Consider the following 16123-nt stretch of genomic DNA (forward strand, 5'->3'; position numbering starts at 1 on the left):
CAGAATCCTGTTGCACAGGCTGGAAAACTGGGTTGGACTTTGTGGAGCGGTCCTTAACTGTTTCAGGTCCCATTTAGAGGCCGGAGTTATTTTGTTACAATTGGCAGCTATGAATCTGAGCGAGTGGCCATGACTTGTGGAGTCCCCCAGGGGTCAATTCTTGGACCTCTTCTGTTTAACTTGTATATGCTCACTTTTGGTCAGATATTGCAGAACTTTAACATCAATTATCACAGTTATGCAGACGATACACAACTTTATGTGTCTCTGTCACCAGACGACTGCAACCCAGCAGACGTACTGTGTCAGTGTCTCAAGGAAATAAAGAGAGAGAATTTTCTACAATTAAATGAAGACAAAACTGAGATCGTTCCGTTTGGTAGCAAAGAGAAGAAGGTCAGCATTGGTAAATATCTTGGGACTCGGGCCCTTACAATCACTGACCAAGTTCGTAACCTTGGAGTGTTGATAGACTCAGATCTGATTTCAGAAGCCACATCAAAGCTGTCACCAAGGCAGTTTTTTACCAACTCAGAAACATCAACAGAATTAAAGGTTTTCTCTCCCAAAATGACCAGGAGAAACTCATCCATGCATTCATCTCCAGTAGACTCGATTACTGTAATAGTCTTTTAACTGGACTTCCCAAAAAGAGCATTAAACATGCAGCTCATCCAGAACACTGCTGCTGGAGTTTTAACCAGGACTAAGAGATCTGAACACATCACACCAGTTTTAAAATCTTTACACTGGCTTCCAGTCAGTCTCAGAATATATTTTAAAACCCTACTGATGGTTTACAAATCCCAAAACAGTTTAGGCCCAAAATACATATGTGATATGTTCAGAGAATATAAACCCAGCAGAGCTCTTAGATCCAAGGACTCAGGTCAGCTGGTCCAGTCCAGAGTCCAGACTAAACATGGAGAAGCAGCATTTAGCTGCTATGCTGCAAACAAGTGAAACAAACTGCTAGAGGAGATTAAACTGTCACCAAATGTAGACATTTTTAAATCCAGGTTAAAAACATTGCTTTTCTTATGTGTCTATGCATGAAATCTGCAGGCAGGATATCTTTTAACTTATCTGGACTGTTGCTTGTTTTATTTCTTTGTATTTATATTATTTTACATATTTTTAATGCTTTGTACATGAAATGTGCTATACAAATAAATTGACTTTGACTCTGACTATCATCAATTTAGGATCTTCAAAAATGAATCCATCTCTGAATGGAAATGAATGTGTGACATGTACAGTATTTTTTTGGACGAACTTCTGGGGTGTAATAATTCTGATGATGTAATGGCAGACATGCAATCTAATATTTATTTTATTTTCATTTGTGTTAATTCACCTTCTACCGAGTTTTGACTTTAGCGCAGGAGCCTCTAGAGAGGGCCTTTAACAGCTTTAACACTTAACTCATTGCTCTCTGCAGTTCATGCCACTAGATGAAACTACATCATACTTATTGAACCTTTAAAACCTCTTATGTACACATTGGACCTCTAAAACCTCCGTCTATCTTTCTAGGGTGTGATTGTAGAGGAGGTAGGTGTGACCCGCGGACAGGAGAGTGCCGCTGTCCTGACGGCATGACAGGAAAGCAGTGCGACACCTGCTCACAAAGATACAGTGTACCCTTAGAGAACCAGCATAGCATGCACTGTGAACGTAAGTAAAACACACACACACACACAGACTGTACTGTACACAGTAGCTGAAGTGAGAAATTTTGAATATGCTTAAAGTCGAGGAATGAAATAAAAGTTTACTAAACTTTTTAGAAAATTACAATGTGTGGATGAAATGGTGCATGTCTGTATCTGTTTCCTCCTGCAGCTTGCGACAGCTGTGTCATTGTCCTGTTGGAGGATCTGGATAAGATGAACGACAACTTCAGCTCAGTAGCCAGTCAGCTGAGCAACCTCAATGCCAGCTCAATGGCCTGGGCTCAGCTGCACAGTCTCAACAAGTCTGTGGAGGACATTGCTGTGAGCTGCACTCAAAGACAACACAGGCACACCAGTGATCTCGCTTAACGAACACATTGGAAGGGCTCTTTCACATCAATAGACTGAGTGTGTTTGCTGTGGTTCGACTCATTTGAGGACTCTTTTTCAACAAAAGTGTCAACTATTCCCCCTTTGGTTTAATCATTTCCTACACATTTACTCCACTGATTGCTCAGAAAAACAATTCTGTGTTCTGTGGATTACTACATGCCCCAGTCCCAGTTTCTGTTCAGCTGTAGTCCTTAAGGTATGAGTCACACCATGACACAAAGCTGCTTTACTGCTGCTGTAGGACACTAAACCCCACAATAAGTAAACTGCCTTCATGATCCTGAACCTCTCGAGCTGAACCTGAAGTTAAGCCACTGATCCTGCTTTTTCAGAACAGGGCTCAGACAATTTCCTCTCAAGTGTCTTATAAAATTTGTTTGAATCTACAACTACACAAACAAATAAATAAGCTCATCTTTCCATGATTCTAGCGTGCCATAGAGAACTACAACAGTACACTGGATGCCAGCAGGACTCGGGCTGACATGCTGGATGCTGAGATCGGGAATATCAACGATGATATTGATGAGCTGCAGAAGAGGGTAAGGAGCACACACTGCACTGATCTGTGTTTCATTGATTTTCTAACTTCAAGGCAAAACAAATTCTGTTTCTGTTGGAGCTCATAAACCATTTGCATCGCTTGGCTTCATGAATGAATAGTTCCTTGTGACATGTAGTAGTTTTGACATGTGAATTTAGTTTTACATTCTGATCTTGAAATGAGTTCACTGATATCTGTCGCAGTATAAGATCACAGCTTCATCAGAGTATACATTTATTTTATCTTATTTCTTAGAAAACAGCACAATCTTTTCTTGTCTGTTTGAATGCTTAGTATAATTCTAATTTTAAAAATCACCTATTGTGTTCCTTAGGTCATGATTTATGAAAAAAAAGGAAGTTTCCAGTTTTCAATGCAGAATATAATCACAGAGATTGCATATGAGATGCATTTTAAATGTGTTAAGTGAGAGTGTTGTGTGCTGATGTGTTTCAGGTGGGAGCGATGACTGACAACGTTGGTGAGCTGCAGGAGAGTACCGCTAACACATACCAGAGGGCAGAGGACCTGCTGCCTTTGGTCAAAAACATAACCATGCATATAAATGGTAGGACACCAGTCAGTCAGTATAAGCAGAGAACATTTTCAGAAGCAGCTATATTTAGCATCTATGGCAACTGAGAATGTTAATTGAAGAAAAGCTGCTGATGTAAGAAAATAATTGAAGATCTGGTGTTGATAAAACTTGTGCTTTAAAGCATTACTGGCATTTTACATCATTTGAACCAGGATGCAAAAATATATATATTTCAATGAAGTATCATCTCAGCCTCAGTCATTTTTGTATTGTACATCTTTTGCAAAGAGAATAATTATTTATGCAGATGTTACGGCATCAGAAACTACAGACCAGTTGATTGATGATGCTTGAATATTTCAATAGTCATCCTGCTGATGTCAAACCAGTCCTTGAATGACACTGAGGGCGAGCAGGACATTGAAGAGGGTGAGAGGAAGATGAGGGAGGTGCAGGCCATGCTGAGGGAGATGAGGTTCAGGAGCTGTGTGGGACAGAAGAAAGTGGCTGACAAAGAGAAGATGGAAGCAGAGAAATGTAAGTTTGTTCAGAAAACACAGACAAACACAAATGTCACCAATGTTGCAGAATGTTTGCTGTGCAGAGTTAGAGAGCGAAAATACCAAGACTGCATCAGAGCATTCTTAAGCTGTGAGTTAAGCTGTCCGGGCCCTGTGTACAGCGCTGCCCCAAAACAAGGGCCATAGGTGTTTATATGTAGCACTCATCGAAGAAAATGTCTCCCGCAGTCTTTTAATCTGGAAGGATGACAGCTGTACCAAGTGGCAAAGCTTCTATGCAAAAAGGTTTCAAAAAGTAATCTATCAATACATTTATTTTCAATGTCTCTGCGCCTGTCAGTGTTAGATCATGTTCTGAAGGAGTTGGCAGGTCGCCAAGAGGAAAACAATGACTCGGCTAAGGCTATCAGAGATCATCTGGCCCGCTTCCATTCTGAAATGATGGACCTGCGAGATGCCCTGAACGAGGCCGTGAACAACACTGTCCGAGCTGCAGAGCTCAACAATGTTAATGAGAAAACCCTGGAGGACATTCATGTGAGCTCAGAAGAGAGATCAGCATGAATTAGTGTTTGAAGGTGAAAGTGAATGTAATATATAACTGCTCTGTTCCTCCCAGAGGAAGATTGAAGACTTACAGTTGAAGCAAAACGAGGTGAACCGCCAGCTCAACATGGCTGAGGAGGATGTTGCTCAGGTCAACTCTATGCTGCCCATGCTGCAAGACTCCAAAGAGGTTAGAACAAACAAGAATTCACACATTTCAGCACAAAGTGGATAATATGCAAAGTCAAGAGTTTGCATCTGTGCCCCACTGGATGTTCGGGTTGGTATCAAAACATTAATACTAATTCACTTTACAGAAAACAAAACTTCCTGTCTTGGTACTTATCTCTTACATACCACTGGTTCATAAGGCCCTAAGGGTTCCCTGTTTTAGTGCTTTCGTGTGTTTTTCTTTTGGTCATGACTGTGCTCTTATTATTGCAGCAATGCCCTAATTCAGTGTTCTCATGGAACTTTCAGTGTCACATCAATCAGAAAAATATTTCGAATTTGTAACTAAGTTTCATCCATTGGCATTAGCAGATGTTTACATCCTTGAAGTCCTGGAAAACTGACAAACTTTCAATCACCACTATAAATAAGATCCCTCTCTGAAATTCCAGCTGCGTTGTGTGGGTCTTAAATTCAGTTTGACATCTTCAAGTTCTTTCTATTTAACACTTTATATGTATCTTTGTCAGGAGTATGAACGTTTGGAAGCCCAACTAGATGGCGCCAGGTCTCCTTTGGCAAAGAAGGTGCAGAATTTTGCTTTAACTGGCTCCAAAATCCCCCTTGTAGAGGAGGCAGAGAGACATGCAGAGCTGCTGAATGCTTTAGCCAAGAACTTGTCCAGGTAAGTGACTATAACTGTAGTGATCGATGTTCACTGTCTACCGTAGGTTTATGTAAGTAGCTCTAACTGTTTATTAGGCTTGTTTTTCTGATAAAGAAGTAAGACAGACGTAGAGGTGACAAAACTTACCAAGTCAGTAGCAACACATGTTAAAAAAGACTCGATATGGAAGGTTAACCGATGACAATGTGTCCGCAGTCTGGTTGCAGAAACCATGAAGGAGGGAATTGTAGATGTAACACAAGCTTACAACAAGGTCATCATCAGCATAAAGGAAGCAGAGGAGGCTACTAAGCTGGCTGAGAAGGCTGCTAACGACACTTTAGAGGTACAGGACACAGTTATTGTTTCACCTGTATGAACGGACATGCAGGCACTGCTTCCAACTGATTGGAAGGACAGAATATTTTTGTTCATTTCTGGCTTGTAATATTCACATTTTTTTGTGTTTGATTTGATTTTTCAGATTATAGAAAAACAAGACCTTGGTCAGACAGCTAATTCTCTGAAGAACCACAGTGTGGAGCTAAAAGATGAAGTGGACAGAATGAACGTTGACCTGAACAACAGTACACAACTAATTTTTCACTATTATCACTATCACTATTTGTCTTTAGTTTATAAAAGAAATGCCTGAAATGAGGTCTTTGAAACCTTGGTTTTTTTTTGCTGCACAGATCTGAAGCCCCAGCTGGAAGATGCTCAGAGGCGACTGGATGATGCCAAAACCAAACAAGTTCAAGTCATGAAAGATTTGGAAACAGCTCAGAAAAGGCTCAACGTAACGACAAGTACGCACATCCAACACATTATCAGAAGTTAGACTCGTAGGATAAAGTAGTAGCAAGTAGAGAATAGATAGCACTCTGACTATGATATAAATAAATGTTGATATGACTGGTGTAAGACTGATACTTAGACCCTTCGGCCATGACATTATGACCACCTTCCTAATCGAGAGTGTGTTCTCCTCATCCTACCAAAAGAGCTCTGGCCAGTCAAGGCGTGGTCGAAGAACATCTGGAGGTGTCCTGGAGTGTCTTGTATCAGGACCTTAGCAAAGGATCTTTTGGGCCCTGTGGGTTGTGGAGAGGGTCTTTGTGTATTTGGCTAGCTTCCCACGGATGCTATCAGATCCCATCAGATTGGTATCTGGAGAGTTTAGAGGTCAGGGGGACACCTCGGACTCTTTGGCATGCTTTTAGCCCTTCCTGCTCGGTGCTGTCCCTCTGCAGAAAACTGTTGGTTGTGTTGCCATGCTGTAAGGCTGTGGGAGTGATTGGTCTGTAGGAATGTTTAGGTCCCGGGACGCAGGTTCTCCCAGCAGAACACGCATTGGATCAAGATGAGAACTGTTGCTCTCTGTACCTGTCAGTGGTCATAATGTTATGGCTGATCGGGGTACCTTTTTTTTTAATTTTCATGTAAATCTTGATAAAAAAAAAAATTTCTGTGATGAATAGACGTGAGTCAGGAGATTGATGAAGTTAAGCAAGTCGCAGATGTGGCAAACATTACCGCCATGCAAGTCCACGATGCCCTGCGTCCCATTAAAGAGCAGCTGGACAAATGGCAGCAGAGCTACGGAGATGCCAACGCTACCAGTGATGACATCAACAACGCTCTGATAGATGCCAACAACACTGGTGGGAGCTTGTGATTGTAAAACCAAAGTGTTCTCTGTCTGATTTCACACTAAACTCTTTTTCTTATCAGTTAATTGTTGGAGAATTCAAAAGCAAAGAGTCTAAACTCAGCTCTTTTCATTTCATCGCAGATAAGATGGAATATCTTTGGGTTTTTGGTGCCTGTGTTGTCTCTCTCTGTGCACTTCTCTGTGCACTTCTCTGTGCATTTCAGTTGCCCCTTTGAGGATACATAAAGTGGAGTTTAATTAGAATCATTTGAAATAACCCTTTTCTGTAGTGCACAAGCTGGGTGAAGCTATTCCAGCTCTGATGAGGAAACTCGATGAACTGCAGAATCACTCTGCTCAAATGCCAAACATCTCTGAGAGCATCAACCGCATCCGAAAGCTCATACAACAGGCGCGCAATTCTGCCAGCAAGGTACACATGTTTCGGCCATCTCAGAGCACTTCACTTTGACTTTAAACCACTACTCTTCATGCAAAGTTGAATTATTCAAACACCCAAAAGGGAGGCAAATTGCCAAAAGGTTATTGTCTCTGAATTCATTACAGATTGAACTCTTCTTTCTGCAGTCACTAATGTCTTGTGTTGCCTTTTCTCCGCTGCCTTCTGACATCCAGGTGAGCGTACCGGTGAAATTTAATGGGGCCTCTGGCGTTCAGGTTCGTACTCCATCTAACTTGGCTGACCTGGCTGCCTACACTTCCCTCAAGTTCTACATCACACTGCCGGAGGCTGGGCGACGCAGGCGGCAGGAGGACGTTCACAAACAGTTTGTCTTCTACCTCGGCAACAAGGATGTAAGCATCACCAACAACATACAGAACAACAAAACATATCTGGCAATAAGTGGCAAATATTCTGCCATTCCTGCCATTCCTGTCCATGGATTTTGGAGAGCACATTTGTATTCGTTTTCAATACCTATTACTATTTCTTGAATTTGTAGTCCAGCAAGGAATTCCTTGGCATGACACTGGAGGGAAAAAGACTGCGGTGGTATTTTAATGTCGGAGGAGAATCTGCTCAGGTGCTGATGGAAGAAGATGTCAAGTCTGATGGAAAGTTCAACAACGTCGTCCTGGAGAGGTAAATCACACGGACAGAAGTGAAAAAACCTGAAACCAGACCCAGACTGACATCAAAATATTGGCCCATTGCTACTAACACACAGTCTGTAGCAACCACATAACCTCATTGGCGGTGGTAACACAAACTGCAGGCATATGTTGGGAAATGGCAGGCTTTGAATTTTTCTCCCATGAACTTTGGTCTTTCTTTTGTTAAATAGTTTTTTTGTTTCTCCCTGTTGGAAATAGCATACTTTTCTCAGTTTTCAATATTTGACACATCCATCTGGATATTTTTGATCTGCCGTAAAGATCCTCATTTTGTAATGTTGTACCTGAAACACCAAGTCCCAAAAGGATTTGATGTGTAAAAAGCAAAGATTACAAAATGCAATGATTTTCAAATGTCATAAATCAAGTTTATTCCCAAAAGAACAGAGAAAATCTAACGTTAAAAGTGAGACATGTCAGATGTTCACCGCTATGAAGCACCACTTCTTTTAACTTTTAACCGTCTGTGGACATCTGGGGACTGACCAGACCGGTTGCTGGAGATGACATCTCTGGATCATGTTCACATATGGCTTTTTCTTTGCAAGCTTTAACTTGAATTTGCCTTAGGGCCCCACGATCACAGTCATTCAGAATCGATCTTCGGCTATGCATTGCCCACAGAGATGGCTCTGGATTCTCTGAAAATGTTGTACTGTCGATGATTATATTTTTTTTAGTTTAGATAAAGTAACATTATTCTGATATTACTTCAATTTTTTTGAAGATTGCCAGACCTATGCCCATTTACTTCTGAGAGATTCTACCTCTCTAAGGTGCTCTTTGTATGCTGAATCATCTTCCAGGCAATTGACCTGATGAGTTGCATCATGTTACTCCAGCTGTTTGTCTTTTCTTGCCCCTCTCCCAACTGTTGCATCTTATCCCTGTGCAGAGTAGATATTTTGCCATATGAAATTGCTGATATCATGTTGTCATTCCAGAATCTTCTATTTAAGTCTTCTATTTGATAGCAACATTTGAATTTAATTTTGCATCAACTTTCTGTAGAATTGCTAATTGCTGGTAGCGTTTGTGTGCTGATATTTATATGACTCTACCTTCATGACTGTTGGAACGCATTAGTCTCTACTACCTGTTTGTATTAGTTGTGTTGTGGGGCTACACCAGTTCGCAGAAAAAGTCCCTCTGTTCAGCAGCAGCTACTACCTGGGAGGAGTGCCACCCCACATGTTTATAACATTATAAGGCTCTAATCTTCATATGCTTTATCCATGTCTGTGTGTGATAATTTAGGGTCCTTCAGTATGGTCACATGTCCATGTCTTCAGAAACCCCTGAGGGGTCTCAAAGAGCTATCAAAGCTGATGTGGAAGCCAAAGGTGATCAGGGGCTGCTCAACCTTTTAACCAGTGAAACTGTCTTCTATGTGGGAGGATACCCAAGTTCTTTTAAAGTAAGTACAGGAAGGGCTGTGAGCTTCTGTTGTGGGGCTGAACTCATCAGATATGGAGTATCCCGACAATGCTACTCAGGATATTAGCACATCTGCCTGTACATTTTTAAAATAGTGTTTTAATCCAAAATATGAGTATTGCTCAACAAAAAGAAAGATTTAATTTAGCGCATTTCAGAAAGGAAACACAATTTACCCTGAATGCAACCCTGAGGTTGAAGAGTTTGGCAACATCTTGTTGCCATCTAGAAGCTTCTTGGACGTGTGCCGGCAGTGTCAGCCACTCTTCTACACCTGAAGCACTTTTCACACAGGCAGTGGTTTAATGGGATTTAGGTCTTTTCCTCTCCAGCATTTTCTGTACTGTTGACCCAAGACTTCAATCTACAACTCACACGTGCAGTCAGTTCCCAATTAGAATGGCCAATTAATCTAACACACATGCCTTTGGGTTGTGGGAGGCAGCCAGGATACCCAGAAAAAAGAGGCAGAACATCCAAACTCCCGTCAAAAAAGTACCTTTAGTTTTTAGTTTAAAGGAATATTATGTAATAGATTGGTAATGTTCCATGCTGTAGTAAAGCACCTTGAAACTTCTAGTTTACTGTAGTACTTTTACAATAAGTGGAGGGTCAAACAGAGTTAAAAGCTCCTTTTTTCATCTACACCTCTGTTTTTAGCCGCCTGCTCCACTCACATTACCTAACTTTAAGGGCTGTATTGAGCTGGACACACTGAACGAGGAGGTGCTCAGTCTGTATAACTTTGAAAAGACCTTCCAACTCAACACCACAGTGGAGAAACCGTGTGGCAGGTCAGTGCGCACAATTTCTACATTTGAAAGCCTCAGTGCACGTCTTTTTGACATTCTGCTCTTAACTAAACTCACTGACATCCAGCGTCTTCTTCCTGACAGAAGCCACTCATCTATTGTTGTTTTCCCCCTGTGATTTCTAATTGAATTCACTTTCAGGTCCAAACCAGCGCTGACTCAGACCTGGGTGAATGACGCAGCTTACTTCGATGGTACCGGCTTTGCAGAGATCACATTTAATGATGCGACAGCGTCTGTACAGCGCTTCGAGCAGGATGTCAAACTGCTCTCACAGGAAGGAATACTGCTGCTGCTGCACAGTGGGGTAAAGACTTCACACATTTAATTAAGGACTGACATCGCCAGCCTCCTGTCAGTAACAGCATTTGTCTTTATTTTTACTCCTGTGCTATTTCTTTGTCTCATTCCTTCTCAGCTCACCCTGTTTTTCAGTTGTTTGTTATTTCATGAGTTAATTTCTTTTTTCACAGATTTGCAGCACACTTTTTTTTCCAGTTGTCATTTATTCTGGATTCTGAAATGAAATTCCAGCACACGTTAATTCCTCCATGTTTTTCATTATATTTTCACTTCTGAAATCCTTTCGAAGTTGTTCTCTCAAATCACTACAGCAGTTTGCATGAAATGTAATTCTTCCTTTTTTCAACGTGCTACGTACTGCTTGTCCCCAGAACATGCACACATGAATCAGATCAGTCATTATGCACCGACTTCTTGGCCGGATCATTGGTTAGCATGTACAATGTGATAGCTGAGATTATGCTGCTCATTTTGATTCGCAACACGTGGGGTATGAGGTCACATTAAAAGGTGATTATAAGCCAATATAGCAATAAGGGACATTTATAACTTCTGAAATACTAAACATGCATGTCGTAATCACAATTCTCTAAAGACAAATTTATCAGCTGCTCAATTGGTCGATGTTAATCTGTATCTTTTCTTTTATTCATGCGATATCAGTATAAACTTCAGATGTTTTGTAATGCTTGAGGTAATCGTTAAAATGCTTATGAGTTCTCTACATGTTTCCCCTGCTTCAGAATCACTTCCTGTGCTTGGCAGTGCATCAGGGAAGACTCAAGGTTTACTATGATTTCAGTGGCTCTCTGACTGAAGTTAAGCCAAAAGACGAAGCGTCAGAAAATCTGAAGATCAGTGATGCAGAATCAAAAAATGTGAGTCTCATCGTGTCTTTCTGACTGCTCTTCTATTGTCACAACCAGGTAGGACAAAAGATGGAAACCACACAACTTTAAACTATAAAACATCACACTATTTTGTCATTTAACTTAAACTAGGCAGACTCATTATTCTGATCAAAGCTAACAGTAAGCTACACAGAAGGAAAACCAGCAGTCAGGCCTGTCAGGGGTGACTGGGGTGATGGTGTAGATAGAGTGCAGGCACAGAGGGAAGTACAGGGGAGGAGCTGCTCTCTGAAGAGCTGGGTCTTCAAGAATTGAAGATGGACAGGGACGCCCCTGTTCTGGTAGCGCTCGGTAGCTCATTCCACCATCGTGGAACGACACATGAACAGAGTCTAGATTGTCTTGAGCATGGTGTAGGAGCTGCTAGACGACAATCCTGGGACGACCGGAGTCACAGAGTCATGATTAGCGGACTGGATAGTGAAGTGGCGAGAGTGCCACCTTTCATGTGGGTGAGCTGGGTTCAATTCCCCTACATGAAAGTTCCTCAGGCAAGACCCCCCCCCCCCCAACTGTACTGACTGGTATACGTCGCTTTGGATGAAAGCATCTACCAACACAATGTGTTTCCCTCAGTAGAAAGTGATAGACAGCATAGAGTGATAGACTATCGTAAGAACAGCAGCTCTTAAACTCGCAGCTGAAAAATGCCGAAGTGGTTTGGGTTTTTATATTATGTCTCATTTCCATCAGACATTTGTTCAATTGTCCCTATTTTCTCAACTGCAGAATGTATAGCAGCATGGCCTGTGGTGGGATGCAGGGCAGTACAGTGCGGTTTGCAACACAAATCGAGTCACACTGACCCCAGATCTGAGTTATTTTACATGGCAAAAAATGTGAAAGCTTTTAGTTTAGCTCACCGTTCAGGAAACATGAGTGATTCACAATCACTTTACACAACCCCACTTCAGAATAGAAAATGATCCATGTCACAGATTTATTAGTACCATAGTTTTAGCAAAGTTTACTCACATGATCATATGCTCATTATCATCATTCAACATTCATCTTGTGCCTTGTTTCTAACTGTTTAGCTGGAGATTATCATCCTGCGTTCAAAGGATCAAGTTGTGGTGAGGAACAGTCGCAACATTCTCTACAATCACCAGTTTGCAGAGAAAGTCCCTCTGTTCAGCAGCAGCTACTACCTGGGAGGAGTGCCAGAGCACAAGATGCCCGAGGAGTGCGTAGAACACGGTTTCCTCTTCAGAAACGCCTTTTAGACAATCCTCATCCTGAATTAGTTTTCATTTGATCTTTGTTGGAGGCTAAATGTGTCATATCAGAGAGGTTTTATAAAATCAGCTGTTTCCTACTAAACGTACCGCTTTACACAAGAGCTGAGTGTAAGTGGCTGCTGCTGTGATATACTGTTGGAGACTCACAGATCCCAGCAGCCTTGTGAGTCTCGCCTCTCTTAGACATTAAATCCTGGATGATCAAACATGATTAAAGTCTGTCTAGTGTTGTGCTTCCAAAGACGATGCAATCAAGCTTTTACTCCTTGGTATGGCTCTAGAAAAGTTCCCAGTTTAATTTGGGTATGACATGGATAGGTGTGTTAGGACAATTTTACTTCAAATAAAGGGGTTAAAGCTCTCTGATCAACTGTAATATGAAAACTGCCTCCTTCAGCCCTTTAACACGCCATCACATTAATTTTATGGCACATTTATTATTTTGTAACTGCCGTAGTCTTTTTTTCTCTTCAGGTTGAAGACTAACTTCAGTAAGCAAGGCTCTGTGAAGGCCTGCTTCAGGAATGTGAAGGCTGTGAACACTCACGTTGACCTGAAGAGGATGAAAAGTTCTGGAGTCAGTTTTGGCTGTGACAGTGACCTGCTGGTAAGAGAAAACAGTTTACCTTTGAGCACACCTGTATATTTACACATATACACTAGAGCTGCAGTGAATGGGAGCCATCAAAATAGCACATTCATATATGTTTCAGTTTGTTGAACAAGAGCTCTGTCTCAATTCATAACACATAACACTTCATAACACTGTTCCATTTGGTTGTTTGGTGTTTTATCTGGCCCACTATGTTGAGGCCTAATGGACCACTTAAATCAGTGTGTTTTCCTGACAATGATAGCTGCGCCCTGTAAAAAAGCTTAACAGCTCGTGACTTTGTCGAACACTCCTACCTTTAACTCTCTTTTTCTTAATTAAAGAAGACAGATCTTTCCATTTTTCACAAGTTCTGAGGCCTAAATAAAATGTTTGCCATGTACTATGTTCAAAATACCACAGAAGTACAGAACAGAGGCACTCATTTCAACCTCCTCTAATAGCATCTGCTTTTAGGGGGTTGAGTGAGCCACTCCACTCTTCCTTTTAGCGGGGTGTGCCTTATTAGAGAGATTTCCTACAGATTCAGAGGTAGTTGGTTGATATACAGATTAATTATTTCACTCTTAGCTGGGTCTATGAGATAACATAGGTGTTAGGCAGGATCCAAGAGGGTAAGTGATTTATTCACAAGGGTGGTGGAGAAAATGTGCACGTGAAGGAGACAGCTGAACTGTGAGGGTATCCTGTGGCTGTGGCTCTGTGAGAGGAGAGGCAGGGTAAACCGTGTTTCTTGGAGCTTAGGAAAAATATGCTGAGTAGTCTTGGTTATTGACTGGCCATGAGGGAAACTGAGATGCTGACAGTGCAGAGTAGCTGTCGGCTTCTCCTCTCTGTGGCAGTTGAACGTGGCGTTTGGTGGTCTGTCTTTTCTGTGAAAAACAACAAGATTATACCTGGTAATACAAGATTCTATACGCAAATATATACAGAACAGCCCAGAGCCTGACAGTAGCTCATTTTACACCTGAACCACTCGCTGAACAGTGTAATTCCAAACCTTGATGGACCCCAACAGAGTGACAGGATGGTGTTTTTTTCACATCACACACCCACATATATGCTCCAAAGCACAGAAAAAGGTTTTCTTTCATATCGTGTCCTCTTTGAGGTGGATTAAAGCATTGTGTGTTAGTCACTGAAAAAGGGAACGTGGTGGTTAGCACTGTTGCCTCACCGTCACCTCACAGCAAGAGGCTTCCAGGTTCCATTCCCCAGCCGGGGAACGAAATAACACTCTCTTTGCAAGCCCTCCCCGTGTATGCGTGGGTTCACTCCAGGTATTACCGTCTTCCTCCCACCGTCCAAAAACCTGCATGTTAAGCTAATTGGTGACTCTAAATTAACCCTAGGAGTGGTTGTGAGCGTGCATGGCTGTGTGTGTCATTTGTCTCCGTGTTGCCAGGTCGCCAGTCTGTGATGGACCGCAGCCCTAAATTAAGAGGGTATCGAAAATGGATTTTTGACTTATCAAGAATGTAGTATTACTGTAGGGACTTTACACTGTAGGTCTATTAATCTAGCAGGGGTACTTACTTATGTTACATTTACTAACAGAGTAAAACTGAGTATTTCAAGCCATTCTTTGACCTGCTGTGTGTTTTTGCAGGTGGCTCGCGAGGGTCATTTCAGCGGTCAGAGTTACCTGAACTTAAATCTCACCGACATCCCCAGCCTAAGGAGCAACTTTCTTGCCAGCTTCAGCTTCAGAACTGAAAAGACAGGAGGACTCATGTTCTACCACAGTGATCAGGTCAGAGGAAACTCTGTTTCTTTTCAGATCGTTGCTAATGATGTTTTATAGTGTCCAGCCAGTTTGACATGATAACACTCTCTGTCAGGTTTGATCTTCCTTTTCTAATCTGTTCTTCCTGCAGGAGGGCATCTGTCAGGCATTTTTGAATGCGGGCCATGTTGTGGTGAGAGCCGGTAACAATGAGATTAAAACTCAGAAAACATACAACGACAACAACAGTCACTATGTTGCTATATACAACAACGTCAATGGGTAGGATAGCTGTTGTTAAGACATCACAATGCCCCATTAGCACAAGTGTGCAACTCTCATACGTTTGCTGCCTGCCTGGCCGTTCACTCCTCAGGATGCGTCTGTACATGGATGACGTGCTGGAGAAAGCGAGTGGGGGCAGGAGCGTGAGCAGCAGAGTGGGTGCTGTGACAACCTCAGAGAACAGGACTTTCTTAGGAGGAATGCCTGACCAAGGCCACACCAACTTTACTGGATGTCTCAGCAATGTTTTCATCAGGAGGTTAGAAACTCAAAATGACTCTTTTCATCTGTACATATGACAACATTAAATACGACTCAGTTAAAGTGTCCTGCTGACATGTGTTCTCTGTGCAGCCAGAGCCTGGCTGGCATTAATGTTGTTGATGAAGTCAACAGGCTTTACAGCTCCTTCAGGGGGCTGCAACTGTGTGTGTGGGAGAGAGAGAGAGAGATAAAGAGATAACTAAACATTTATTACAGTTTTGTGTAAGTATATCTTTACCTTAGCTTTAAAATATGTTGACGTCTCTTATCTTCAGGATAGCGAATCCTCAGATGATTCTGAACCTGCTGAAGGCCAAAGAAAACGTGAATGTTCCTCTGGACTGTCCTGCAGCTAAAAAACCTCAGCAAATCATCGCTGCGCACCATAAACACAGTCACAAACCTAAGGTACATGCCAAACAAGCCAATTCCACTCTTCAGAAAAGTCAAATAAAATGAAGCCATGCATTGTCTGAAGCTGGTAATTTCCCCCCTCAGGGTAAGCACAAGAAGCCGTCGGGATCACGCAGTCGTAACACCAGGGAGTCCTGTCAGGGTGAGCTGCTCCACCCTGAGAGCAGAGCAACGCACTTCAGCGGGTCCACGCACAGCTATCAGAGATACGAATCTCTGCCCAGATGGCTCAGCTCAGTGTGAGTGTGAACACCACCATGCTTCAGAGTG

General features: G+C 42.1%; 1 protein-coding gene across 1 annotated transcript in view; it reads left to right on the plus strand.

The window, feature by feature from the left end:
- lama5 (laminin, alpha 5) overlaps nucleotides 1-16123 on the plus strand; it is a 110334-nt gene that overhangs the window by 88470 nt on the left and 5741 nt on the right. Inside the window, exons 48-73 of the mRNA XM_072367894.1 lie at nucleotides 1537-1677; nucleotides 1846-1997; nucleotides 2501-2611; nucleotides 3070-3181; nucleotides 3518-3688; nucleotides 4013-4209; nucleotides 4292-4408; nucleotides 4920-5074; nucleotides 5273-5402; nucleotides 5541-5643; nucleotides 5752-5865; nucleotides 6538-6720; nucleotides 7001-7143; nucleotides 7347-7526; nucleotides 7676-7815; nucleotides 9105-9264; nucleotides 9945-10078; nucleotides 10238-10403; nucleotides 11143-11277; nucleotides 12348-12496; nucleotides 13026-13158; nucleotides 14774-14917; nucleotides 15042-15172; nucleotides 15267-15434; nucleotides 15715-15847; nucleotides 15938-16092. Of these exons, the coding sequence (XP_072223995.1) occupies nucleotides 1537-1677; nucleotides 1846-1997; nucleotides 2501-2611; nucleotides 3070-3181; nucleotides 3518-3688; nucleotides 4013-4209; nucleotides 4292-4408; nucleotides 4920-5074; nucleotides 5273-5402; nucleotides 5541-5643; nucleotides 5752-5865; nucleotides 6538-6720; nucleotides 7001-7143; nucleotides 7347-7526; nucleotides 7676-7815; nucleotides 9105-9264; nucleotides 9945-10078; nucleotides 10238-10403; nucleotides 11143-11277; nucleotides 12348-12496; nucleotides 13026-13158; nucleotides 14774-14917; nucleotides 15042-15172; nucleotides 15267-15434; nucleotides 15715-15847; nucleotides 15938-16092 (3757 nt within the window). The remainder of the gene's footprint in view (nucleotides 1-1536; nucleotides 1678-1845; nucleotides 1998-2500; nucleotides 2612-3069; nucleotides 3182-3517; nucleotides 3689-4012; nucleotides 4210-4291; nucleotides 4409-4919; nucleotides 5075-5272; nucleotides 5403-5540; nucleotides 5644-5751; nucleotides 5866-6537; nucleotides 6721-7000; nucleotides 7144-7346; nucleotides 7527-7675; nucleotides 7816-9104; nucleotides 9265-9944; nucleotides 10079-10237; nucleotides 10404-11142; nucleotides 11278-12347; nucleotides 12497-13025; nucleotides 13159-14773; nucleotides 14918-15041; nucleotides 15173-15266; nucleotides 15435-15714; nucleotides 15848-15937; nucleotides 16093-16123) is intronic.

This window comes from Leuresthes tenuis, unplaced genomic scaffold, assembly GCF_036924035.1.
Source record: "Leuresthes tenuis unplaced genomic scaffold, fLeuTen1.0.hap1 SCAF_16, whole genome shotgun sequence".
NCBI lineage: Eukaryota > Metazoa > Chordata > Actinopteri > Atheriniformes > Atherinopsidae > Leuresthes > Leuresthes tenuis.